This window comes from Micrasema longulum, unplaced genomic scaffold (assembly GCF_059751315.1).
Source record: "Micrasema longulum isolate JH-2025_06_02 unplaced genomic scaffold, ASM5975131v1 h1tg000301l, whole genome shotgun sequence".
In the NCBI taxonomy this organism is placed as follows: domain Eukaryota; kingdom Metazoa; phylum Arthropoda; class Insecta; order Trichoptera; family Brachycentridae; genus Micrasema; species Micrasema longulum.
Window position 1 is genome coordinate 85344 of NW_028277505.1, and position 15378 is coordinate 100721.

At 32.2% G+C, this 15378-nt stretch overlaps 1 protein-coding gene across 1 annotated transcript in view; it reads right to left on the bottom strand.

Annotated features, from left to right (window-relative positions):
• The window catches only part of LOC148282709 (ATP-binding cassette sub-family G member 1-like), a 96700-nt gene extending 81591 nt beyond the window's left edge, over positions 1-15109 (bottom strand). Inside the window, exon 1 of the mRNA XM_088224653.1 lies at positions 14428-15109. Within this exon, the coding sequence (XP_088080779.1) occupies positions 14428-14623 (196 nt within the window). The 5' untranslated portion in view covers positions 14624-15109. The remainder of the gene's footprint in view (positions 1-14427) is intronic.
• Positions 15110-15378: the final 269 nt, after the last annotated feature.

Sequence of the window (15378 nt, forward strand, 5' to 3'; positions counted from 1 at the left end):
GTTTGTAATTTGTAAATTTATTTCAATCTTCTAGTACAAATAATAAGTACTGGTACTAAAAATATAAACATATATATATGAAAAAAATACATGTATGGAAACCTATAATTAATTAAAAAATTTTGATTTTTTTAATAGGGAGAAAATGCTTAAAAATGTAACTCCTGTACGCTGTACTGTTAGGCATCTTTATTAAGAAATTAACAATATTTTGAGTTTGTCCAAATTTTTGTAGACAAGAACTGGATTCAACTCCCTGGGGAGCTGTTTATATTAACATATTACAACAGAGATGAAGAACATTTAAGAAAAGGTAATATAGAAGTCTAGGCATCTACAGGGCTTATGACCTGTCAATGGCTGGTTTAAGTGGCCACTTTACACACTGTGTAAAGTGGCCACTTAAACTGGCAAAATTAAGCAAAAACAATATTTAGAATATTTTATTTATTTTTCGCATTCTCATTACAATGCGTTTTGTATTTTTTAAATAATGTTTAAGGCGTTTTAAAACAACAAAATAACGGTGTCAAATAAAATCTGTGTAAGTCAAAATGAAATTTAAAAAAGTATTTTGACACTTCGTCATTATAAATGTTAAAAAAAAAAGTTTTTCAATTCTTACAATCAGCTTAAATATTTCAAATTTGAGGACCATTAATAATATATAATGTATGATAACTCACTATTAGAAAATAGGAATCAAGTTGTAGTAGAGTAGGGTTTGAACCTCGCACCTCTGATCCGTGAGTCCGCGATACTAGCCACGGGACCGCAACCCGGTTCTCTTCCACACATTATTTAATTCATCGCCATCATTCCATGTGCGCTCCCTGCTTGGAGCATATAGTGTCCTCCGAGAATCCGTCGGCTGCCAGTTCTTATCAAGTTCGCGTCCCGTAGTTCTGACACGAACTGCCTGCCGACGAACAGTAAGCAGTGGACGTCCAGGACGTCGAGAACCTGATGCCTTGAAACACAGAATTTTGCTGTTTTACGATTCACATCCGTAGGTGAGAATAGGCGTCATGCTGGCGTAATATCGTACATTATTTAATTAATCATCTTAAACTTATTAACTAAGTAGTCTATGCATGCTAACAAAGAAACGTTTTAATTTAAATTCGCTCAAGTTCATTACAGAAATATCCATAATTATATCATTCGGCATAAAATTGCTGCAAAAGTATGAATTGTTGAATAATTTATAAACTTGCGTATTTCAAAAGTGATAATGACATTTGACATCGTTTTGATTGTTACGAAAGCAAAATGGACGAACGCGTTTCATAACGCAAGGTTCTATTTCATCAGTTAAATTATAATAATTGCATATTTAGGCGGAAAAGTATTGATCCGGTAATCAAGTCCGCCTCGTGGAGTAATGGTCAGCGCGTTTGCCTACCATGCAAGAGTTCTCGGGTTAGATTCTCACCCTGGTTGAGAATATTTCAAAATTCCTGGACTGGCACAGTCAATCCTAGGTGGAGCATGTGAACATCATCAGACGCTTCCAAAGACTCTATCGCTAGCCAGCACTCTCGCTTCCTCCCACGTCAATCTCGCGTCCATAAGATCCACCGAATAAAGCCGAAATATATTCAGCCACCGTCTCCTAGGACGGCTCCTGCTCCTGCCCGCAAGTGTTAAAAAAAGGCTACCCGGGTTTAGATCCATTCTTAAAACGCCCATTTTAGAAGGCTGTTGCGTTCTTTCTCGGACTTGGATGTTAGTTATAAAATATAATTATAATAATTCTCCTCAAACACTTACTCTCAAACTCAGACGTTTCGACTTTTGCATTTTCGTAAAATGTCAAGATTCGCACCCATATAGGAGCTCTGGGATAATACAAGTGTTAAGTATTTGAATTTTATAAACATAGGATTTCTCATGACTCTTGTACACTTAACTCAATTTTGTCAAACATGATCTGTTGGACAAAAACACACTGGAGCGAGGTTTTGTTATTATTTTTGTAAGCGTTTATTTTTGTAAATTTTGTACATACTTAAATTTTGAATTAAAAAAGAGAGGCTTTGAGAGGATCCTGAGAAGCGAGGACAAAGTGCTGGCCTCTGTTCGTACATTTTCCTTCTCACTCTTTAATCTGCATAGAGTTTGTATTCTTTAGAAATATTTAAAATAACTTTCCTCTATTCGCAGCTGACAGGGAGTCCCTCAGGACTCAGCTGCGGATGGATGGTGGGCTTAAGAGCAAATATTTTATTACGATTTTCATCTGTGTAGTTACAATACCCCAGGGAAAAAAATAATACCCCAGGGTTACAATTTTAATATTGATAATTTGAATACAAATTCTGTGGACGAAATAAAGTATCTCGGGGCCTACTTGGATAAATATTTAAATTTCAAAAAATAAAATCAATATGTGATAAAAAAAAATTCAAAAAAAAAAAGATTTATGAGAAGATTACGAAATGTAATTCATATAAAAAGTAGTATTCTTATGTATAAAACAAAAATATGCCCACACGTAAATTACTGTTCTTCCATGCTTTTTTTATGTAATGAAGGAGAAATAAAAAATATACAAATTTTTCAAAATAGGGAAATATCTATTCTAATGTAGAAAGAATGCACAAAGAAATTGGCTTGCTCAAAGCAAAGCAACAAATTAAACATAATGTAGCAATTTTTATACACAAAATAATTAAGGGGATGAATAAAATAAAAACAATAATAAAATTTAACCAACAATGTCATACATATGAAACAAGGGGTAAAAAAAGATAACATTACCAATGAGGAGAAAAACAGAATCTCAAAACTCATTGTACAAGGGATTGAAGCAGTACAATGAGTTACCTCAATAAATAAAGGAAATAGAAAAAAATGGAAATATTTCAAATTAATTGGAAAAAATATGTTATTGAGAAATTTTCATAAAAAAATTGTAATATTATTAAAAGTTTTTATTAGTTCTTAAGATGTTATGAACTAATTAAATAAAGTGTAAATAAATAAATTAATAAATACGGTCACGAGGAAAATTAACAATATCCGTCATTGCCCTTCATATAAATTACCAAACTCACCGTGAAAAGGGCAATAAAAGCGGTAGAGTAAAGTTAAATAAAAATAGCGCTTATGTATTTGAAACTTTTCAAAGATACCCCGTTCATTGCCAAAAAAAGGTTTTTATTTATTTATCTTAAACTTCAAGTACAAATAATAAGTACTTTGGCGGACTTATTGGTAAAAGCAAGTTTCAGTGCGAAGGAAACTAATTGCAATATGTATTTTCTTCTGTTCTGGCACCTGAAGCATAAGACTGATCTTGAGACAACAATTAATGCGATGATGATGGACAAGCAAATTGTAATAATGATGATTGTAATCATGTCCATAAGAATACTCTTAAAACACGATTCCAAATTTTATTAAATTTCTCCAAAGCAAAACGCCCCTACGCTTCGGATTAAAATTTTAGTGTTGCAATTTTTCCGGTTTTGTTCGGTATTTAACGTAGCACTTTCACACATTCGCACATCCGTCATATTATGACGGATGTGTGAATGTGTGAATATTATGGAAATATAGTTATTCATTCTTCGCTATACAAAAGAACCGGTCCCACACACATTGTCTTTGAAGTTCAATTAAGATTCTTTAATAAATGCGACCTTTCCTGTCACAAATTAACCATTTTTCAGGAAGAGTATCAGAATAAAATTTCATGTATCGGTATATCTTCCGTTTTTTCAAAAATATTTTAGCATATTTTTAAATCGTAAGTTTGTAACGACCGGCCGATAAAATCTGGCGCTTTTTTGGGTTTTTGGATGATTCTAGCGCCCATAACGAAAAGTTTACTAAAACAGAAAAGCAATAGAGACACGCCAATTGTAAATACTCATATTGTGTAAAAAGAACATTTCTCCAGTGCCATAATCTAGGCAGAAAATATGGGACTATGTTTGTACGAAGAAAAGTAAGACCGCGTTTTTTCTGAATGTCAAATTAAAATGCAATGAAAAAATTTGACAAATCCGCCAAAAATATGTGAATACATAAGTATAAATTATTGTTTCAGGTCTTTATTTTATTTGCATTAAAATTGTACATGAAAATAAGATTATCGATCTCATATTTTACCCTGAATACTTCAAAATGACAATGTTTGAGTATGTTCAAATGCTTGCAGACTGGCTGGATTTCCTCCCTAGGAAGTTATTCAAATTTAAATTTATTTCAACAGAGAGGGGAAACATTTTTGAGAAGGGAATATGGAAGTCTAGGCATTTACAGGGATTATAACCTGTCGTTGGCTGGTTTAAGTGTGTATATTGGCGACGAATTGTTGAATTAACTATCTGGTAAAAGAAGAAGTATAAAAATTGGAAAATTGTTTTCAGGCGTTGCCTAGTAGGTGATTTGGTTCAACCGGATGAATCTCACACAAGTGATAAAGGTCTCAGCTCTTTTACTTAACAAAAGTCAACAGATGGAAGAGTTGAGGAAATGTGAGTGTTCAAACATGGACAGAATGGTGAATGTTACACGGTGTGTAAAGTGGCCACTCAAACCAGCCAATTACAGGTGATAAGCCATGTAAATGCCTAGACTTCCATATTCCTTTCTCAAATATGTTTCCCCGCTCTGTTGAAATAAATTTAAATACTTAAAAATGAGCTTGTGTTCCTACTGGCAATGATTTATAAACATAATATTACCATATGAATCTCACCCACATCAAAAAAAGGTTTCGGCCCTTGAACTTGAAAAATTACCAATCAAAACATTGCGAATGCTACCCAATGTGTTAAGATGCTCCGTAAACCAGCCAATGAGGGGTCGTAATCCCTGTAAATTTTTTAATTTCCCATTATTAAAATTGTTATCTATATCTGTTGTTATATTATGTTAATCTTGATAATTTCCAATAGTGAAATCCAGCCCGTGTTTACAAACATTTGAAAACACTTAAAGTATTGTTGATTTAACTAACTAGTCCAACATGTATAAAAAAACCAAAAATGTTTTCAGGCGTTGCGTTGCTTGTCGGTGAAATAGTTCAGTCAAATGAATCTCACAGCATGTGATAAAAGTATATTAATAGAACAGCAAAAATTGTATAAATGAATCAATATCGATACAAGTCTGAGATAGAAAAAAGGGAAAAAGGAAATAGGAGATATTAGGTAAGAAAATGGAGACGTTTCTTCATGCGTGATTTGAACAGGGCTTCTGCAAAATTTGATAGTGGATGAGAAATGATACACATGTCGGTGCCAAATATTTAAATCAGTCACTCAATTTGATGGCAAGGCTATTTATTAAATACCGGCATTCAATTGAATGGTTAACGGAGGCCCTAAAAGGTAAAAAGCAACGATAAACGAAATTGCTGAATGTCGCTTAGCCTCTTTAATTTTAATATAGAAGTTAGGTTAGGTTGGGTGCAATCAATTTTTTTTTTTTTTTTTTACTTAACTTAATATAATTTATTCTAACCTTACCCGAGGCTTTTGGTTCAGCCATTTCTAACAGGCTAGCCTTTAACCCGCCAACACGTATAACGTTGAGTTATCACGAACGGCCTTGCCATTCAATTGAATGCCGGAATTAAATGAACCGTCTAGCCGTCCAATCGAGTGCCTGATTTAATGACGTGGCGGGAATATAAATACGACTTAAAGATGAATTTGTCATCAGAATCCTAGAATTTTTAGAAAATTATAAGTCTTGGCATTTCGAATTATCCGTAGTGGTCTTTGAATACTAAAATCTTAATTTATTTTAGTACTCGATTATAAAGATTTTACTAAAATAAGTTCATCAATTCTTGTAGACCTGACGTTGAACGAATATTCCTGTATGTGTAAATTAAATAATGACCCCGGGCCAAAACATAACTTTTCATAATGTACTCTGTTTTCACATTTACTGCAGTGTTGTATCATGTAAAGATCGGTCAAAGAACGCGTCAAAATATTTCAACATTTCAAGTGATATTAATGAATTGAAAATTATCAATTTCACTTTTATTGAAGTTATTTTGGCACATCATAAATATGATTGATAACATGCATATAACAGAATATTTCTCCTTTTAAAAATCATGAAAAAGAAACATACGTATGCCTTTCAAGGATTTTTTTTTAAATAAAAAGAAAAATACTTGAGCTCTTATTTTTTACTCAGATATTTAAATATTCAGACCATTTTTTTAAAGTCATAAATAACTTGTGCAGGCAAAATGGAAATCGAGTTGTGATAGGGTGAGATTTAAACTTCGGATCTTTTCATATGAAAAAATAATAATCTTAAACTCTTATAAAACAGCTTTTTTAAGTATTATTTGTATTCAATGTCAAAAAGTTCAATTTTATGTAAAGCAGTGAAAATATATTAGGATATTGAAAAAACATTTTTGAAGAAAAATATATCAAAATTCGAACAAAAAGTTAAGAAATATGTGTTAAACAACGTATAAATGAACATGTACATTTTTATTATTAGATCACATGTAACAATGTTTTAGTCTGCCCTATTTTAAGATTCAAAATAAAATAACAAAATAAAATCCTTTATTAGAAAATCGAGTGGAGTGGAGTGAAACCTTGTCGTGTGCTATTTAGTCTGTTTGTTTGCAAACCATGCTTGAAGTCCTGGGTTTGTTTCCCGGCAAGGAAAACTATAAATATTTATTGAATAAACAGTAGTTTGAGAATGTTTAAATGTTTGTCAACAAGGTTAAATTTTACTCCCCGGGCAGTCGTCGACATTGGAATTCAATAAATAATTCAATAATTTCATGGTTTCAGATCTTTTATTTCACAAAAAGTCAAAAAATGGAAGAGTTGAGGAAATGTAGATAATCAAACATAGGTAGGATGGTCAATTTTACACAATGTGTAAAGTGGTCTCTTAAACTAGCCGATGACAGGTCATAAACCCTCTAATTGTCTAGGGTTCCATATTCCATTCTCATTTTTTTTTCTTTCTGTTGCAATAAAATAAATATAATTTGTTTTCATCAGTTTTACGTTCAATATTTTTTTTATTTGTTATTTATAAATAATAAAAAAAGTACATATTTATTTATTAGATTTTCAGCGCTATGATACCAAAATGTGTTATTTTGAAATTACTCTGCCCGTGACGACGCAAGCTGTAGTCGGTGAGTTCTGCTGATTGGTAAGTTGACTTCCCGGAAACCCGAAATCCATCAACACACTCTTTCATTGGTTGATTTGGAAGAAATTGTGACCAAATTCAAGGTGTCAATTTTTGTTAAAATCATTTTTATTACTTTTTTCATACATTTTCGAGAAACTTCGCCATATAATTAAATGTTCTAATTTTTACCGCGTATCTTACTAACACTGTAATTCTATTTCTAAAAATCAATCATAATTTACAAAAGTCACACTCACGAAGGATGGGACACTAAAAATAAAATAAAATACTTAAACTCATTAAAATAGCATTATATCACCTCATTAGTTAACCCGAAATTTTTTTGATAATGATCCTTAAGGTAAAAATAACTCCATTTAATTTACTTTCATATAACTTAGAATTATCTATCCTTACCTCTGTTTTGTATAAATACATTGAACTCCTTAATAAAGATACCAGTCTCGAAGATGTCGCGAAAGCGATTAAACCGGTCACTGGATATTCCAAATTTGTGGATTAAAGTATCACTGGTCTTTTATTTATATAATAAATTACAATGAACTTCCATCAAGAATTTTTACTTTCAAACTTAAATGTTTTATGTAATGGTTTGTTAAAATTGCTATTGAAGATCTCGATTTGCGCCTGCGCGGACTTGTGAATTCAGTTCTCGACCACCGCGCCTAAAGAACCAATAGACTTACGCAGTTCCTCATTTTATAATTAGATGGAGCGCAGTGAATATTACTTCAGTGCGTGCGTAACTGCACGGGCAAAAGATAGTGCGTGGGGTTATTGCAATTTTTAGTTTAGTGCAAGTTATTATCGAATGCACATCGAACCCATCTCTGATCGCTACGATTAAGAAGCAAACTAATTAAAAAATATATGTTGTAGTTGCTAAAAATATAAGTTATCTCGAAACTGATTTATTGAAAAAAAAATCTTCTTTTTACGGAAGCATTGGTTCCGTTTAATCCATGGACGCAAAAAACATGGTACCAACATACTGATAAAGATAACGATGTTCGGTGGTGTGGGTAATTTTGATAACGTTTCATGATTTTCCTAATCTTAAAAGCTTAAAAATACTTAGGGAAAATGTATTGATTTTCCAAATTTAGGAAAAAATTCATGATGCCATCGCCAGTATAATATTTAAAACTGTAAAGCACATAGGATTTTTCCGTTAATGAATAAAGCGTGGATTCGTTATGCAAAATATAGTTTGCCCACAGGGAAAATAATTTTATTCGTTTGAATAATAAAGGTATAATACACAATTAACATATTCAATGCAAACGTTATAGGTTTTCCATATTTAAAAGTATTAACCATATGAATATTGAGGTATAAGATGCATCAGTATTGTTAAAGAATAACCTGACAAGTAGTTAATTGATACCCTAAAAATTAAACCAAGGCCAGACGATTCAAGAGCTTACGGCTTATTATCGGCTGGCTTCGATCACTTTACACAATGCAAACCATTCGCAATTCTTTTTAAATTCAATCATATTAACAAATCTACAGTATTTGCTGGTTTTATGAAATAAAGAGTAGAATCCTTTATTGATGCCAGTGAGATTCCACCAAATTATTTAAGTTATTTAAAATAAATTGAAATTGAAATTGGAAATTCATGGAAATCTAAAATAGATAAGTACCTATATAGCGGGTTGGCGCGTTGTCCTACCATTCGATACCTGGCAGGGTGAACGTGAAGATTTGATTGTAAAGATTGTTTCAACCGCAATTTATGATTTTCCTGGACTAACCTTCTTTTTAAATAGTAGTTGATCAAAATACTTTACATTTGGTTTACAAATGCAGTGCGGAAAATGGATTGATAATGATAATTTCGCTTAGGTTAGTGATCAGTGACACGCGACAAAGCCAAATCAAAACTAAAATTAATCAATTCTGTCCTTGGCTGGGAAAAGTTCCGAACACTCAGAAATCGTTGCAACCAACTATGTCGGAATGCTAAAAGAAGACATATTAAAGATTCACTTAATAATCTATCTTCCGCACGTTCTTGGAACTTCCTCCATTCACTCGGGGTGGGCAAAGCTATTTCCACTGTTGATAAAGGTAGTTCGCTGAACCTTAACGAACTAAACTTGCATTTTTCTACCCCTCCGGTGGTGATTGACGAAGCTTTAAAACGCTCTTTGTTACATGATATGAACAATACACAAAATTCTAATGTCCCTCAATTTCGTTTCTCCGTCGTCAATGAATCAGAAGTATCGCGCATTCTGCTTTCTATCAAAACTAAATCCTTCGGCAGCGATGAATTGAGTTTGTCGATAATTCATTTGACTTTGCCTTTTACTTTATCTATTATTACTCACATTATTAATTTTTCCCTCTCATCTGGTTACTTTCCAACCCAATGGAAATCGGCTTTCGTTATTCCACTACCTAAAAATGGCTCCCCAGCATCCAAAAAAGATTATAGACCCATCTCCATTTTGCCTATCTTTTCCAAAGTTATTGAACGAATAGCTTACAAACAAATTAACTGTTATCTGACACTTCATAATCAACTTGATCCTCTACAATCTGGTTTTCGGGCTGGACACAGCACTACTACCGTCTTAGTTAAAATAACTGACGACATTAGACAAGCAATGAATGATAAACGTCTAACGCTTTTGGTCCTACTTGATTTTAGTAGTGCTTTTAATTCTGTTGATTTTGACCTGCTTCTCGCTAGACTTAAGTCCTTAAATCTATCTTCATCCGTGATAAATTGGTTTTCAACATATTTACGTGGCCGTCGTCAATGCGTTAAAATGGCAGATGTCTTTTCAGATTGGATTGATCTTACCGCCGGTGTGCCACAAGGGGGGGTACTTTCTCCACTTTTATTTTCCCTTTTTATCAATCCAATAACAAAAAACCTCCCCTGTTCGTACCATTTATATGCCGATGATTTGCAATTGTATATTCATTTCGAGCCTGTCGACATTGGCGGCCCCCGTGGTGTAGTGGTCAAGACGCTTGACTCACGCACGGAATATAAAGTGTCAATAAATAAAAAAAAAAAATAAATCAGTATTTTGAGTTTTTTTTGCACCGGAACTGGCCAGAAAGCCCAATAAGAGTGGGTTATTATAGCATGGAACACCCAGGAACTAGAATTCTCTGATTTAATTTTGCGTCCACTAGTCAAAAATCTTAGCTTTTACACCACGAAAGCAAAAATTTGTAACACAAAAATGTATTTTACACCTTAAGTCCCAGGGAATTGTTCCGTTTTTATAAATACCAGTTAAAATAAATTTATAATAATTATTTTAGTTGTTGTACAATGGGAATAGGTACTACTGGCATTACAACAATAACCAATGAATCAAAAATCAATCCGCTTATAAATACCTATGTAAAATTAAGTGTATTTATACTAACGTAAACAACGTACGTTATGCGCCCGTATGTACATCATAATATGTATTTTATATTTAAAAACTTAATGCCTTATATTTTATTACTTTTCTAACAATAATTCACTGTTTTATCACAAATATTTACTGTGTTTTACATTTATTACGTTCATCCATATAATATCCAATATAAAATGTGCGTTCCCTTTACAAATGAATAAATAAACAATATTTTTTAGTTTTCGACAGGAAAAACCCATTATAAACTATATTTTGAGTTTGCCCAAATTTTCGTAGACAAGGACTACATTCAACTCTCTGATAAGTTGTCAATATCAACATATTACAAGAGAGAAAAATAACATTTTAGAGAAAGTAATATAGAAGTCTAGGCATCTACAGGGTTTATGATCTTTCATTGGCTGGTTTAATTGACCACTTTACACAGTGTGTAACATTCACCATTCTGCCTACATTTGAACATCAATAATTCTTCAATTTTTTTCATCTGTTGATGTTTGTAAAGTTAAAGAGCTGAAACCTTTGTTTATGCGATTTAACTTCACAAACAGCAACAGATGCTCTTTTCACCTACAGGGGTGCACTTTGTTCATAAATGCAATTGAAAAAAAATGAATGTCAGTCAATATTATTATAAATGGGAAGAAATTATAAGGAATTTAAGGAAATAATCTAAATGGCATCAATGAAAAGCGAATGTTCTCTGTAAACACAAAAAAACAACATCCTTCAATTTTTTGTACATGCATCCTCATCGAATGTAACCCTGGTAGGTCAATGAAAAAAATATTTATGCTCGTAACTTTTTTTTTACAGATTAGATAAAAAATTAAAAATAATTATTTAAGAACAGGCGCAGAGCAAAGATCTACATTTTGCTGAAAACCGCACGTAAATCGGTTAAGCGGTTTTCAAAGAGTTCAGTGACATCACACGTACAGAAAAATTATAAATATAAAGATATGTTTAGTTTCATCCTTATAATATAGAATGCGTTGGTTTACAAAATAAGTTTTCTTAGCTTCCCTATATTACAAACCTAACACTTTTACTCGTTCAGTAGGTATACATATGAAAAAAAAGGAAATGCTTTATAATTTGAATCAACCGACACCATATATCGCAATTTAAAATATAAAATGAATAATTCCCTTTATGATTTCCGTTTCCGCACTTATGGTACATAGGGCACTGCATCGATTCACCAATTAAAGTACTCGTATATCTTGATCATTGGTTCAATAAAATCACAATAATCATTCCATGGAATAACAAAACAATATAAAATTAAATAGTGCACTATTGTCTCTTTCATATGAACCTTATGAAGAGCAATCGTGGTATTCAATCGTATCGCTTTAGTACCTCAATCACAAATAACTACCGACGTGCTTAAAAACATGCAAAGCATTTGAGCGATCACAATGAACAATAATGAACATGCTCAAGTTATCGCAGTCATAATTCAACGCGTGTGTAATCTTTAAGTCAACACTCGTGTCGTTTTGTTTTATGTTTTCCTCGTAAATAAATGCAGTTCATTGGCAAAAAATTGGCGTTTACTATAAAAAATAATACAATATATTACATTTGCAAAATAGTAAGGAGTATCTAATGCAAAAAAGTGGAAATTAAATGACAATTACTATAGTGACTACTTTTCTTGATATTTGGCTTGAAAACCGCCGGATAAATGCAATAAATGGCATGATAAATAATAATTGAAAATAGCAGTTTTGGAATATTTTCCATATTTATACCGGTGAAATTCAAATATGTGATTGTGCAGCAGGATTATACATCGCGTAACGTAAATATTTTGACATTTAATATTAGGTGTTCACGGATGTTGCATTGTGATCGCGAATACGATAAACAACCAAACACAATGGGATTTTTCTTAGAAAGGCCATTTTCGATTGTAATACGAGTATGTTTGTTCATTTTACATGACTTTTTTCTTTCTTGTCTTTCCCATTTTTATTAATCTGATGTGTATATTTGCGAATAAATTGGATACTCTGTAATAATCTCAATGTAAATAAAAATAAATAAATGAAATTAAACTAATAGGTACAGCTACACATTTATTTCTATTGTATATTTATATTTTAAGCAAATTAAACAAACACATTTATTGTAACTTGAACATCAACATCACCATTCCCTTTCTGCATTTAAAGTTGCATAGAGCACTGCATTGGTGTACTTATCGCAGCGTATCTTGATTTATTTTTTGTTACGTAAAGGTAAGATGATCAGTCTTACGATTTAGATGCCAGTCTAGGGCCTATGAAATATTCTAGTGTAAAAACACCCTTTCGAATAAATGTTTCATGTCAACCATGTCGGGAATCGAACCTGAGAACTCTTGCATGGTAGGCAAATTGACCACTACATAATAATCTACAGCTACAGTAATACAAGAATTGATCTAAACACATATTTTATAATATTCCCAAGGAGTTTTGGGGAAAATCTAGGAAAACTTTAACCGAAAGTAAATTTTTTTATAAAATTACACATTAATAAAAAAAAAAAGGTTTAAACCTTTTTTAGAATCCAAAGCGAAAACAGTATCCAAAATTACAATATAGGTAGATACTTACATTATAAATATTCTCTGGATCTACTAAAGTAATATTATTTATTCAAAGTATCTATGTCATTCTTGATAAAAATATTATTTTTATTCACACGTTCTGTTTTTATATTTCAAAATTGGTAGGTACTCTAAATTTCAAACATATTTGTGTATAGGTACATAATTTTATATATAACCTACATAATTTTTCCCGTTTACACATTTGTCTCCATTCAAATATTTGGTTTTCTTTGTCTGAACTAAGGCATGTAATTGGCCTGAATTTCAATTGTTTATAAGAAAGCAAATATTGCTGTTAATGAATTATTTGCTATATAGACATTATACTTTATTTATAATATATAATATGTATAAAAATAACTGCGAAATCGAATAATAAACATAGCTGTGTTTGTGATTTTTTACTGTTTAGCTAACACCACTGTAGTTTTATTAGATAGTATGGTCGACTTGTCGGCCTCGAAGTGTAAAGGTCAGCGCCATCCAATGTAAGAGGTTTCGGGTTCGATTCCCGGCGATGTTGACTGAATATTTTTTTTCAAAGGTGTTTTTAGACTAGAATATTTCGTAGTTCCTGGATTGGGACCTGAAGCATAAGACTGATCATCTTACCTTCATGTAACAAAAATGATCAAATGTTGTACCAATGCAGTGCCTTATGCATCTTTAGATGCGGAAAGGAAATGATGAAGATGGTGAATATGGTAAAACCAAACCGTTTGGTGGATCTAAATAATTTATTGGTGTCAATTATAAAATTTAATAATAGTTAATTATTAGAAAAAAATGTCCCTAAATAAAAACAATAAAATAAAGATAGAAAATAGTAATACTAAAGTGAAAAAACTAGTTAACAGATGTTTCTTGTAAAAAAATAATTAATAAAGACATCTTAGAAATCGTACAAATATAAAAAATAATAATAGCAAAGAAATGCTCAAATAAACAGTATTTCCTATAGTCCACTCCTGTCTAATTTTAGTAGTGCACATGATCAAATTACCCCTTATCCTCCACTCCATTCAACAACACAAAATACCACACGTCACAAAGACTTTATTTATCACCTATATATGTATAAGATTTAGTATTTAGTATACACATTTAAACTTATAAAACCGAATGACATTCATTATTATACTAAACCTTTATAAGAAAGCTTGCGTAGCTTCAAAAACGTTCAATAATAAAATAAATATTATGCGGCTAAAAACAATTCGTTTATATTTTAATCTTAATTATGAAATGATATTTCCTTACCTTTTTTTACGTTTACTGTGTATTTGATGTCACTGAACTCGATGTCTATAGGCTGCGCTTTAGGAAGTTGGAGCATAATGGACCTACACGCCCTTTCTCCATCTTTCCCATTGCTGTTCCCACTAACAGTTCCATTCAGACCTCCTCCCTTCAACTTGTGTCCTATCTCCCGAATAAAATCTAGAGTCCCGAACATCGTCAGGCCTTCCCTTTATCCTCAGATTCAAACCGATCAATTTATTCGACCTTTGATGAACGCACTCCGTACTTTTGAATATTTTAAAATATATAATACTAGTGATTAAGCCCTGCGAACAATGGCGCGACTGTCGTTTTAATCGAATGAAATTTAAAGGTTTTTATTACGTTTCATCACGCATTGATCGTAATTCAAAACATTGAAAAACGCATAGGCAATTTAAAATGCGTCAGTTTTATAGTCTAAAGTTATGTTTATCAAACACATATCAACTAAAATCCGCACTAGGCACTTCAATTTAAGGGTTAATCACATCTGCGTTATTTTATTCTGCGTGATTTTTAATAAATATTATTGTTATAAGACAACATTCGGAGTTCGCTGTTTGCCTCGGTAGTTCAACTGTAACAACACTATATACATGAGTAGGCTGTGAACAGAACCAGTTCTACGGCCGTGCTTATCGCTTGGCTTACAAGACCGAACTGAGTTAAATAGAAAACTTCACATGCACTGGGACCCACGTGGTTTGATATCAATAATGACCTTTTATAATGCTATCAGTTGATTCATCACCAAACATCGTTTACATGGAGACATTGGTGATTTCGCAGAAGTCATTGATTGCTGTTAATGCGAGGGAAGATGCTGTAAAAAAAGAGTCGAAACTTTAACCCTAAAGGTCAAACCGCACTATTAGTAGAACAATAAGTTCATGCTTCTATTAGCTAAGACAAATCAAATGCGTACGA